At 45.1% G+C, this 13,262-nt stretch overlaps 1 protein-coding gene across 1 annotated transcript in view; it reads right to left on the bottom strand.

Annotated features, from left to right (window-relative positions):
- LOC308101615 (uncharacterized protein) overlaps positions 1-12,918 on the bottom strand; it is a gene marked incomplete at its 3' end in the record, with an annotated part of 31,665 nt that extends 18,747 nt beyond the window's left edge. Inside the window, exons 1-3 of the mRNA XM_080451035.1 lie at positions 12,578-12,918; positions 9,771-10,061; positions 8,810-8,911 (exon numbers count right to left, since the gene is read on the bottom strand). Coding sequence (XP_080307161.1) covers positions 8,810-8,911; positions 9,771-10,061; positions 12,578-12,818 — 634 coding nt within the window. The 5' untranslated portion in view covers positions 12,819-12,918. The remainder of the gene's footprint in view (positions 1-8,809; positions 8,912-9,770; positions 10,062-12,577) is intronic.
- Positions 12,919-13,262: the final 344 nt, after the last annotated feature.

Raw genomic sequence — 13,262 nt, 5'->3', positions numbered from 1 at the left:
CTCACTTTGGTGTGGGGCTCACTTTGGTGTGTGGCTCACTTTGGTGTGTGGCTCACTTTGGTGTGTGGCTCATTTTGGTGCACGGCTCACTTTGGTGTGTGGCTCACTTTGGTGTGTGGCTCACTTTGGTGTGTGGCTCACTTTGGTGCACGGCTCACTTTGGTGTGAGAATCACTTTGGTGTGAGAATCACTGGTGTGTGGCTCACTTTGGTGTGTGGCTCACTTTGGTGTGAGAATCACTTTGGTGTGAGAATCACTGGTGTGTGGCTCACTTTGGTGTGTGGCTCACTTTGGTGTGTGGCTCACTTTGGTGTGAGAATCACTTTGGTGTGTGGCTCACTTTGGTGTGTGGCTCACTTTGGTGTGTGGCTCACTTTGGTGTGTGGCTCACTTTGGTGTGTGGCTCACTTTGGTGTGTGGCTCACTTTGGTGTGGGGCTCACTTTGGTGTGAGGCTCACTTTGGTGTGGGGCTCACTTTGGTGTGCGGCTCACTTTGGTGTGAGGCTCACTTTGGTGTGAGAATCACTTTGGTGTGAGAATCACTTTGGTGTGTGGCTCACTTTGGTGTGAGAATCACTTTGGTGTGCGGCTCACTTTGGTGTGAGGCTCACTTTGGTGTGAGAATCACTTTGGTGTGAGAATCACTTTAATGTGAGAATCACTTTGGTGTGAGAATCACTTTGGTGTGAGGCTCACTTTGGTGTGAGAATCACTTTGGTGTGAGAATCACTTTGGTGTGAGAATCACTTTGGTGTGAGGCTCACTTTGGTGTGAGAATCATTTTGGTGTGAGGCTCATTTTGGTGTGAGGCTCACTTTGGTGTGAGAATCACTTTGGTGTGAGAATCACTTTGGTGTGAGAATCATTCTCACACCGGTGTGAGAATCACTTTGGTGTGAGAATCACTTTGGTGTGAGAATCACTTTGGTGTGAGGCTCACTTTGGTGTGAGGCTCACTTTGGTGTGAGAATCACTTTGGTGTGAGGCTCACTTTGGTGTGAGAATCACTTTGGTGTGAGGCTCACTTTGGTGTGAGAATCACTTTGGTGTGCGGCTCACTTTGGTGTGAGGCTCACTTTGGTGTGAGAATCACTTTGGTGTGCGGCTCACTTTGGTGTGAGGCTCACTTTGGTGTGAGAATCACTTTGGTGTGCGGCTCACTTTGGTGTGAGGCTCACTTTGGTGTGCGGCTCACTTTGGTGTGAGGCTCACTTTGGTGTGAGAATCACTTTGGTGTGCGGCTCACTTTGGTGTGAGGCTCACTTTGGTGTGAGAATCATTTTGGTGTGAGAATCACTTTGGTGTGAGGCTCACTTTGGTGTGAGGCTCACTTTGGTGTGGGGCTCACTTTGGTGTGAGGCTCACTTTGGTGTGGGGCTCACTTTGGTGTGCGGCTCACTTTGGTGTGAGGCTCACTTTGGTGTGAGAATCACTTTGGTGTGAGAATCACTTTGGTGTGTGGCTCACTTTGGTGTGAGAATCACTTTGGTGTGCGGCTCACTTTGGTGTGAGGCTCACTTTGGTGTGAGAATCACTTTGGTGTGAGAATCACTTTAATGTGAGAATCACTTTGGTGTGAGAATCACTTTGGTGTGAGGCTCACTTTGGTGTGAGAATCACTTTGGTGTGAGAATCACTTTGGTGTGAGAATCACTTTGGTGTGAGGCTCACTTTGGTGTGAGAATCATTTTGGTGTGAGGCTCATTTTGGTGTGAGGCTCACTTTGGTGTGAGAATCACTTTGGTGTGAGAATCACTTTGGTGTGAGAATCATTCTCACACCGGTGTGAGAATCACTTTGGTGTGAGAATCACTTTGGTGTGAGAATCACTTTGGTGTGAGGCTCACTTTGGTGTGAGGCTCACTTTGGTGTGAGAATCACTTTGGTGTGAGGCTCACTTTGGTGTGAGAATCACTTTGGTGTGAGGCTCACTTTGGTGTGAGAATCACTTTGGTGTGCGGCTCACTTTGGTGTGAGGCTCACTTTGGTGTGAGAATCACTTTGGTGTGCGGCTCACTTTGGTGTGAGGCTCACTTTGGTGTGAGAATCACTTTGGTGTGCGGCTCACTTTGGTGTGAGGCTCACTTTGGTGTGAGAATCATTTTGGTGTGGGAATCACTTTGGTGTGAGAATCACATGGTGTGCGGCTCACTTTGGTGTGAGGCTCACTTTGGTGTGAGAATCATTTTGGTGTGAGAATCACTTTGGTGTGAGGCTCACTTTGGTGTGAGGCTCACTTTGGTGTGAGAATCACTTTGGTGTGCGGCTCACTTTGGTGTGAGAATCACTTTGGTGTGAGAATCACTTTGGTGTGTGGCTCACTTTGGGGTGTGGCTCACTTTGGTGCTCGGCTCACTTTGGTGTGTGGCTCACTTTGGTGTGTGGCTCACTTTGGTGTGTGGCTCATTTTGGTGCACGGCTCACTTTGGTGTGTGGCTCACTTTGGTGTGTGGCTCACTTTGGTGTGTGGCTCACTTTGGTGCACGGCTCACTTTGGTGCACGGCTCACTTTGGTGTGCGGCTCACTTTGGTGTGTGGCTCACTTTGGTGTGTGGCTCACTTTGGTGTGAGAATCACTTTGGTGTGAGAATCACTGGTGTGTGGCTCACTTTGGTGTGTGGCTCACTTTGGTGTGAGAATCACTTTGGTGTGTGGCTCACTTTGGTGTGTGGCTCACTTTGGTGTGTGGCTCACTTTGGTGTGTGGCTCACTTTGGTGTGTGGCTCACTTTGGTGTGGGGCTCACTTTGGTGTGAGGCTCACTTTGGTGTGGGGCTCACTTTGGTGTGTGGCTCACTTTGGTGTGTGGCTCACTTTGGTGTGTGGCTCATTTTGGTGCACGGCTCACTTTGGTGTGTGGCTCACTTTGGTGTGTGGCTCACTTTGGTGTGTGGCTCACTTTGGTGCACGGCTCACTTTGGTGCGTGGCTCACTTTGGTGTGCGGCTCACTTTGGTGTGTGGCTCACTTTGGTGTGTGGCTCACTTTGGTGTGAGAATCACTTTGGTGTGAGAATCACTGGTGTGTGGCTCACTTTGGTGTGTGGCTCACTTTGGTGTGTGGCTCACTTTGGTGTGAGAATCACTTTGGTGTGTGGCTCACTTTGGTGTGTGGCTCACTTTGGTGTGTGGCTCACTTTGGTGTGTGGCTCACTTTGGTGTGTGGCTCACTTTGGTGTGTGGCTCACTTTGGTGTGGGGCTCACTTTGGTGTGAGGCTCACTTTGGTGTGGGGCTCACTTTGGTGTGCGGCTCACTTTGGTGTGAGGCTCACTTTGGTGTGAGAATCACTTTGGTGTGAGAATCACTTTGGTGTGTGGCTCACTTTGGTGTGAGAATCACTTTGGTGTGCGGCTCACTTTGGTGTGAGGCTCACTTTGGTGTGAGAATCACTTTGGTGTGAGAATCACTTTGGTGTGTGGCTCACTTTGGTGTGTGGCTCACTTTGGTGTGTGGCTCACTTTGGTGTGTGGCTCACTTTGGTGTGTGGCTCACTTTGGTGCGCGGCTCACTTTGGTGCGAGGCTCACTTTGGTGTGAGGCTCACTTTGGTGTGAGAATCACTTTGGTGTGTGGCTCACTTTGGTGTGAGGCTCACTTTGGTGTGTGGCTCACTTTGGTGTGAGAATCACTTTGGTGTGAGAATCACTTTGGTGTGAGAATCACTTTGGTGTGAGAATCACTTTGGTGTGAGGCTCACTTTGGTGTGAGAATCACTTTGGTGTGAGAATCACTTTGGTGTGAGAATCACTTTGGTGTGAGAATCACTTTGGTGTGAGGCTCACTTTGGTGTGAGAATCACTTTGGTGTGAGAATCACTTTGGTGTGAGAATCACTTTGGTGTGAGAATCACTTTGGTGTGAGAATCACTTTGGTGTGAGGCTCACTTTGGTGTGAGAATCACTTTGGTGTGAGGCTCATTTTGGTGTGAGGCTCACTTTGGTGTGAGAATCACTTTGGTGTGAGAATCACTTTGGTGTGAGAATCATTCTCACACCGGTGTGAGAATCACTTTGGTGTGAGAATCACTTTGGTGTGAGGCTCACTTTGGTGTGAGAATCACTTTGGTGTGAGGCTCACTTTGGTGTGAGAATCACTTTGGTGTGAGGCTCACTTTGGTGTGAGAATCACTTTGGTGTGAGGCTCACTTTGGTGTGAGAATCACTTTGGTGTGCGGCTCACTTTGGTGTGAGGCTCACTTTGGTGTGAGAATCACTTTGGTGTGCGGCTCACTTTGGTGTGAGGCTCACTTTGGTGTGAGAATCACTTTGGTGTGCGGCTCACTTTGGTGTGAGGCTCACTTTGGTGTGAGAATCATTTTGGTGTGCGGCTCACTTTGGTGTGAGAATCACTTTGGTGTGCGGCTCACTTTGGTGTGAGGCTCACTTTGGTGTGAGAATCATTTTGGTGTGAGAATCACTTTGGTGTGAGGCTCACTTTGGTGTGAGAATCACTTTGGTGTGCGGCTCACTTTGGTGTGAGAATCACTTTGGTGTGAGAATCACTTTGGTGTGTGGCTCACTTTGGGGTGTGGCTCACTTTGGTGCTCGGCTCACTTTGGTGTGTGGCTCACTTTGGTGTGTGGCTCACTTTGGTGTGTGGCTCATTTTGGTGCACGGCTCACTTTGGTGTGTGGCTCACTTTGGTGTGTGGCTCACTTTGGTGTGTGGCTCACTTTGGTGCACGGCTCACTTTGGTGCGTGGCTCACTTTGGTGTGCGGCTCACTTTGGTGTGTAGCTCACTTTGGTGTGAGAATCACTTTGGTGTGTGGCTCACTTTGGTGTGTGGCTCACTTTGGTGTGAGAATCACTTTGGTGTGTGGCTCACTTTGGTGTGTGGCTCACTTTGGTGTGTGGCTCACTTTGGTGTGTGGCTCACTTTGGTGTGTGGCTCACTTTGGTGCGTGGCTCACTTTGGTGTGAGGCTCACTTTGGTGTGTGGCTCACTTTGGTGTACGGCTCACTTTGGTGTGTGGCTCACTTTGGGTGTGGCTCACTTTGGTGTGAGGCTCACTTTGGTGTGTGGCTCACTTTGGTGTGTGGCTCACTTTGGTGTGTGGCTCACTTTGGTGTGAGGCTCACTTTGGTGTGAGGCTCACTTTGGTGTGTGGCTCACTTTGGTGTGTGGCTCACTTTGGTGTGTGGCTCACTTTGGTGTGAGAATCACTTTGGGTGTGGCTCACTTTGGTGTGTGGCTCACTTTGGTGTGTGGCTCACTTTGGTGTGTGGCTCACTTTGGTAAGTGGCTCACTTTGGTGTGAGAATCACTTTGGGTGTGGCTCACTTTGGTGTGTGGCTCACTTTGGTGTGTGGCTCACTTTGGTGTGTGGCTCACTTTGGTGTGAGGCTCACTTTGGTGTGAGGCTCACTTTGGTGTGTGGCTCACTTTGGTGTGAGAATCACTTTGGTGTGTGGCTCACTTTGGTGTGAGGCTCACTTTGGGGTGTGGCTCACTTTGGTGTGTGGCTCACTTTGGTGTGAGGCTCACTTTGGTGTGAGGCTCACTTTGGTGTGTGGCTCACTTTGGTGTGTGGCTCACTTTGGTGTGTGGCTCACTTTGGTGTGAGGCTCACTTTGGGGTGTGGCTCACTTTGGTGTGGGGCTCACTTTGGTGTGAGGCTCACTTTGGTGTGAGAATCACTTTGGTGTGAGAATCACTTTGGTGTGAGAATCACTTTGGTGTGTGGCTCACTTTGGTGTGTGGCTCACTTTGGTGTGTGGCTCACTTTGGTGTGAGGCTCACTTTGGGGTGTGGCTCACTTTGGTGTGGGGCTCACTTTGGTGTGAGGCTCACTTTGGTGTGAGAATCACTTTGGTGTGAGAATCACTTTGGTGTGAGAATCACTTTGGTGTGTGGCTCACTTTGGTGTGAGGCTCACTTTGGTGTGTGGCTCACTTTGGTGTGAGGCTCACTTTGGTGTGAGAATCACTTTGGTGTGAGAATCACTTTGGTGTGAGAATCACTTTGGTGTGAGGCTCACTTTGGTGTGTGGCTCACTGCATAAAGAGAGAGAGAGGCGGCCCGCCAGCGCAAACTTATACGCATTCATGTTCATGTTGTGCGGGAATGTCCGCATTATAAGTGCTGAATTTGTAAGGCTAAAGGATCAAGTTTTATGCGCAAATTCCCGAATTTTTTTCTGACTTTTGCAAGCTATTTTAGCAAATTCCCACAATTTCACTGCACAAATTCACATAAAGCCATTGCATAATCCCGCAAAATCAATGATTTTTGGCCTCATTATCAAGGATTTTTACACACACTGTTGATATCTGCTGCTGTCTCTGCAGATCTGACACTAATCATTTAAATCTTCACATTGTTATCATTATAGACTATAGTTACATAATTGGATGGATATGTCAAATATGGATATGTAATGTATATTTTAGTAATAATTTGTTAACTCATTCCCTGCCAAAAACTTAAAAAATGTAATTTTATTTTTTTCAAAAAAAAATAAAAGATCTAGACTCCCATCCACTTCCTTGTTAACTTAAAACTTAAAAAATCTGTATCTCGGCTCCTGAGTACTTTTTTTTTTTCAATGAAAAATCTCTGGCAGTAGGCAAACGCGGCCAGAAATAGTTCAGGCAGTGAATGAGTTAATATGTAAATTAACAAATTAGTTCAAGACTTACTGGTTTGCTGCTTGTTTTTGGTGTGAGAATCACTTTGGTGTGTGGCTCACTTTGGGGTGTGGCTCACTTTGGTGCTCGGCTCACTTTGGTGTGTGGCTCACTTTGGTGTGTGGCTCACTTTGGTGTGTGGCTCATTTTGGTGCACGGCTCACTTTGGTGCGTGGCTCACTTTGGTGTGTGGCTCACTTTGGTGTGTGGCTCACTTTGGTGCACGGCTCACTTTGGTGCGTGGCTCACTTTGGTGTGCGGCTCACTTTGGTGTGTGGCTCACTTTGGTGTGAGAATCACTTTGGTGTGTGGCTCACTTTGGTGTGTGGCTCACTTTGGTGTGAGAATCACTTTGGTGTGTGGCTCACTTTGGTGTGTGGCTCACTTTGGTGTGTGGCTCACTTTGGTGTGTGGCTCACTTTGGTGTGTGGCTCACTTTGGTGCGTGGCTCACTTTGGTGTGAGGCTCACTTTGGTGTGTGGCTCACTTTGGTGTACGGCTCACTTTGGTGTGTGGCTCACTTTGGGTGTGGCTCACTTTGGTGTGAGGCTCACTTTGGTGTGTGGCTCACTTTGGTGTGTGGCTCACTTTGGTGTGTGGCTCACTTTGGTGTGAGGCTCACTTTGGTGTGAGGCTCACTTTGGTGTGTGGCTCACTTTGGTGTGTGGCTCACTTTGGTGTGTGGCTCACTTTGGTGTGAGAATCACTTTGGGTGTGGCTCACTTTGGTGTGTGGCTCACTTTGGTGTGTGGCTCACTTTGGTGTGTGGCTCACTTTGGTGTGTGGCTCACTTTGGTGTGAGAATCACTTTGGGTGTGGCTCACTTTGGTGTGTGGCTCACTTTGGTGTGTGGCTCACTTTGGTGTGTGGCTCACTTTGGTGTGAGGCTCACTTTGGTGTGAGGCTCACTTTGGTGTGTGGCTCACTTTGGTGTGAGAATCACTTTGGTGTGTGGCTCACTTTGGTGTGAGGCTCACTTTGGGGTGTGGCTCACTTTGGTGTGTGGCTCACTTTGGTGTGAGGCTCACTTTGGTGTGAGGCTCACTTTGGTGTGTGGCTCACTTTGGTGTGTGGCTCACTTTGGTGTGTGGCTCACTTTGGTGTGAGGCTCACTTTGGGGTGTGGCTCACTTTGGTGTGGGGCTCACTTTGGTGTGAGGCTCACTTTGGTGTGAGAATCACTTTGGTGTGAGAATCACTTTGGTGTGAGAATCACTTTGGTGTGTGGCTCACTTTGGTGTGTGGCTCACTTTGGTGTGTGGCTCACTTTGGTGTGAGGCTCACTTTGGGGTGTGGCTCACTTTGGTGTGGGGCTCACTTTGGTGTGAGGCTCACTTTGGTGTGAGAATCACTTTGGTGTGAGAATCACTTTGGTGTGAGAATCACTTTGGTGTGTGGCTCACTTTGGTGTGAGGCTCACTTTGGTGTGTGGCTCACTTTGGTGTGAGGCTCACTTTGGTGTGAGAATCACTTTGGTGTGAGAATCACTTTGGTGTGAGAATCACTTTGGTGTGAGGCTCACTTTGGTGTGTGGCTCACTGCATAAAGAGAGAGAGAGGCGGCCCGCCAGCGCAAACTTATACGCATTCATGTTCATGTTGTGCGGGAATGTCCGCATTATAAGTGCTGAATTTGTAAGGCTAAAGGATCAAGTTTTATGCGCAAATTCCCGCATTTTTTTCTGACTTTTGCAAGCTATTTTAGCAAATTCCCACAATTTCACTGCACAAATTCACATAAAGCCATTGCATAATCCCGCAAAATCAATGATTTTTGGCCTCATTATCAAGGATTTTTACACACACTGTTGATATCTGCTGCTGTCTCTGCAGATCTGACACTAATCATTTAAATCTTCACATTGTTATCATTATAGACTATAGTTACATAATTGGATGGATATGTCAAATATGGATATGTAATGTATATTTTAGTAATAATTTGTTAACTCATTCCCTGCCAAAAACTTAAAAAATGTAATTTTATTTTTTTCAAAAAAAAATAAAAGATCTAGACTCCCATCCACTTCCTTGTTAACTTAAAACTTAAAAAATCTGTATCTCGGCTCCTGAGTACTTTTTTTTTTTCAATGAAAAATCTCTGGCAGTAGGCAAACGCGGCCAGAAATAGTTCAGGCAGTGAATGAGTTAATATGTAAATTAACAAATTAGTTCAAGACTTACTGGTTTGCTGCTTGTTTTTCCAGTATAAATAGACCAGTGTTGGTATGACCACTAGACAACCAACAATCACTCCTACAGCTGATCCTCTCTGAATCATATCCTCTGAAAGACAGTGAGTCATGACACAACTGTTAGAAAAGGATCATGAATCAATTAATTCTGCTGTGATGTTAAAATGGTGTCCCGTGGCCCAAAGCTCACAGGGTTGATTCCTGTCTGATCTCCATTAAAGGTTCTATGACATTCATTTTCACATTTTTAATGTTTTTTGGGGGGGTTTATGACCTCAATTACACCCAAAAAAAATGAACTTTGAACATTCAGTGGATTTTCTGTGGTCTGGGGTTTTCTGAATAATTAGGCTGAAAAGTAATCTGAGCTTGGCCCTTCGGCAGTGAGGTCACAGCCGATTAATCCCGCCCACTCTCCTCCTCACCCCTCCCCTCCCCTATCCTTTCCTTTGGGGGGGGCGGAGCAGAGGCGATGATTGACAGGCAAAATCCCTCACCAGCGACACCCGCAGGCAAAGATTTCTTTTTTCATTGCAGTTGAAAAGGCTTTAGAAATGTGAGAGAAAAACACCTGCCATGGATCAATGGAGTGGCATTTTTTGTAAAAACTTTCTATACACGTTTGAAGGACCATGACAAAGACTTTTAATGCAATGTGGTAAAACTGAACGTCATGAAACCTTTAACAGCCATGTGTCCTGTATGGTACAGTAAGTCACTCTGGATAAATGTACATTATCAATAAATGTAAATGTACATTTCCTTTGATTATCAAGAAGCCTGAGAAAGCCATCCTTCTGCTTTGTTCTGAGTCCAATAGAAGCAGCTTCACATGTTGATGAAGACCAGACTTTATGATGAAATGATAATCTGTCCTTGACATTGTAAGTAAACAGAGGTGTTTACAGAGGTTCCTCAAGGTGTTAAACAGTGAAGGAAAGGTTCATTACCTGTGATGTAAGGATAATGGATGTCATGGTGTATCTCAACAGTGTGCTTGAAGTGTGGTAGGTGAACTCTACAGGTCACGCTCCCTGCTCGCCTCACAGCCACGTTCCTCTGGACAACATAACAGTGATCTGAAGGTTTCTCTGTCACTGAGGGTTCAGCATTGATGTTGTTTCCATCACTGTCCAGCCAAGACATCTTAGGTTCAGGAAACCAGCACCCAGAAACACATGTGAAAGAGAATCCACTGTCTTTTGATCCAATTGAAGAGATCACTGGCTGAGACACAGTCCCTGTAAAAACAAATAAACACATCATCAGTCAGTCACTGATGATGTGGCACCAACGCCCGGCGACCGGCGTGCACCACCGCCCAGCATGCGCCTTTATCCTGCAACGGTGAGGCTCCACTGCTGACCAGCGACGGTGAGCCTCCTCTTCTGTGCAACGCCGCTGATGCCCTACCTCACTGTGAGTGAGTGAGTGAGTGAGTGAGTGAGTGAGTGAGTGAGTGAGTGAGTCAGCCAGCCAGCCAGCCAGCCAGCCAGCCAGCCAGCCAGCCAGCCAGCCAGCAAGCAGCTCGGCTTGTTACTAAACAAGTAATTTATTACTCATTACTCTTTTAAAAAGTAATATTATCACTTTACTTATTATTCCCTGCACAGTAAGTACTTACATGACATACTCCTTTTACTTTTCTTACTCCTTTTACCTATTACTTTTCCATTACAACCCTCACATTATGTAATTGCATCTTTTTCACTCCATTTTCAGACTGAATGTGAACCAATAGATGTTCTTCTTCAGCCTACACTGATCACTGTGGTCGGCTCTGTTCCTTTATTAGTTTATGCAGCCTACACTGATCACTGTGGTCGGCTCTGTTCCTTTATTAGTTTATGCATTCTACACTGCATTTGATTCCATTTGTAAAATCATCAGAGTTCAATTCTGTTCGACCCCCAGATAAATTTATCATTTATAAACCATTTAGACAAGGAAAACACTTAGATGAAAGTTGTGCTTAAGAATGCAAATCTCAGAGGCACATATTGTACTTTTGATTACACTGCAATTGTCACTGTCCGCTCCTCAGGCCGTGGACTTTGACCGTATTATTTAGACCTTGGATGCCCTTGTATGGTGTTGGACTCTTAAGGGCTGTTCTTTAGGCCTGTGTAGGCCGTTGTTCATTATGTTCTGTATTTATCTTGCATTGTTGTAACTCTGTTGCCATTTGCCTTGGTTCTCCTTGTACTTTTATTGTGTAGTTATGTTCCTAGTGTTCCTGTCTCCTGTCTAGTTGTTGCTACCTGTCTTGTCTCACCTCCCTTTGATTAGTTATGTTCTCCACCTGTGTCCTGTTAGTCTCCCAGCCAATCCCTGTGTTTATTGTCTTTGAGTTCACCTGTGTCCAGTTAGTCCTGTGTCTATATTAAAGGACAACTTTGTGTTTTTACAACCAAGGTTTATATTTTAGCTTGTAATTAAAGTAATTAAAAGATGAGTGTTTTTTTTTTGTTTTTTTTTACTGCTTTCTATAGTTTTAGCAATTTTCGCGATATTTTTTACAGTGGGCGGGGGCATTCTGTCCGATGTCTTTTACACAATAAAAAAGGTCCCGTGGTCTTTGATGGCCAGATGTGAGTTATTGGGGGCTAGAAGAGCTACTGTAATTGATAATAAAGAAAATGCCGGGTTATTGTGTAAAAAAATACATATTTAGGGAACGGACAGAATGCCCCTGTCCACTGTAAAAAAGATCTCGGAAATTGCAAAAACTATAGAAAGCAGTAAATGAAAATGAAATTACACTCATCTTTTATTTACTTTAATTACAAGCTAAAATATAAACCTTGGTTGTGAGAAACCAAAGTTGTCCTTTAAGTCCTGTGTTTGCTTCACTTCCCTGTTGGTTCATTGAATGTAGTTGTGTGAGTTAATGCCAGTATTTGTCTCCTCATATTGTTGCCTTGTATTAAGTTCCCCTAGCTTTCCCAGTATAGTTTTCCCTTTACTCCTGTATTGTCTCTTTCGTGTTCTGATTGATTAACCGGTTACTGACTTTGCCTGTACCAGACTTTGATTACTGCCTACTCCTCTTGTTTGGTGTTCTTAATAAACATTCTAATTTGAGCTGCGCTGCCTCTGCCTCTCATCTTGCACTTGGGTCCTACACCTCCCCGCCTCGCACCGTGACAGCAATTATTTGACAGCAAGTTTGCAGATTTACATTATTATTACAAAACATTCATTAACCACTTAAATGTTATACTGAGTCTATTCACATCATGACACGTTGCAAGCTTTTGAAACATGTTGACTAATTTAACTAGAAATTATACATGCAAATGTTTTTTATGCAAATGTTTATTGTAGCACTTTGATATTTGCCCAAATGTAAAGTGCAATAAAACTATAATTATTATTACTATTATTATTATAATGAGTAGCCACTTTTACAACTCATTTACTACTTTTGATGCTGTAAGTGTATTTTGATGCCAAAACTTTTGCACTTTCATTATCATTATAATCATGATAATAATAATTATTATTATTATTACTTTTACCTAAGTAACATTTTGACTACAGGCCTTTCACTTGTAACATTGTGGTATTGATACTTTTACTTAAGTAAAACATTATCTGAGTACTTCTTCCACCACTGTCAGTGTGTGAGTCTCTCTCAGTCAGCCTGACTCACTGATAGGACCCTGAGCCTTTTAGTATTGACTTAATGACAGCTATGTTGTCATGATCTTTATTGTTGTTTTTACATCCATTGTTTATGAACAGTAAATCTTACCAACAAGGAGCTGGATAGAACTTCTGCTGTGCAGGTGTGGAGCATAACACCAGTACTTCCCCTCATCTGAGAGCCTCACCCTGGTCAGCTTCAGTGAGATGTTACCATGAGACAACTGATCATCAAACAGAGACAAGTATGACGGGTTCAAAATGCCAGTAATGACACATCTATCAGAGAGAGGGTGCACATCGTCAGGCTTCAGGTCATATCTCCACCACCTCACCGTCCCCCTCTCCATGTTGACAGGTGGTTCAATGTGACAAGGAAGGATGACATCATCTCCGTCTATGGCCCTCACAGGCTGAGATGGCCCTATGACCTGAGGTTTTACTTAAAACAAAACAATGTATTTAGAGTAGAGATATTAATGTATAATGTTTAATGTGTATTTAGATAAATGTACAGTGTGTTGTGTGTGGTGTCAGGTCTGGATCTCATCCTGGTGAAATGTCAGTGTGTGATCAATCATAGTGCAGTCAGTGGTGGAAAAAAGTACTTAGATGTTTTACTTAAGTAAAAGTATCAATACTGCAATGTAGAAATACTCTGTTACAAGTAAAAGTCCGGAATTAAAATGTTACTTGAGTAAAAGTACAAAAGTATTGGTATCAAAATATGCTTAAAAGTACAAAAGTAAAAGTACTCATTATGCAGAATGTCCCATTTCAAGTTTTCAAAACGT

This window comes from Gymnoscopelus braueri (assembly GCF_963280865.1).
Source record: "Gymnoscopelus braueri genome assembly, chromosome: 15".
Classification (NCBI taxonomy): Eukaryota; Metazoa; Chordata; class Actinopteri; order Myctophiformes; family Myctophidae; genus Gymnoscopelus; species Gymnoscopelus braueri.
This window is presented reverse-complemented; position numbering and strand designations above follow the sequence as displayed.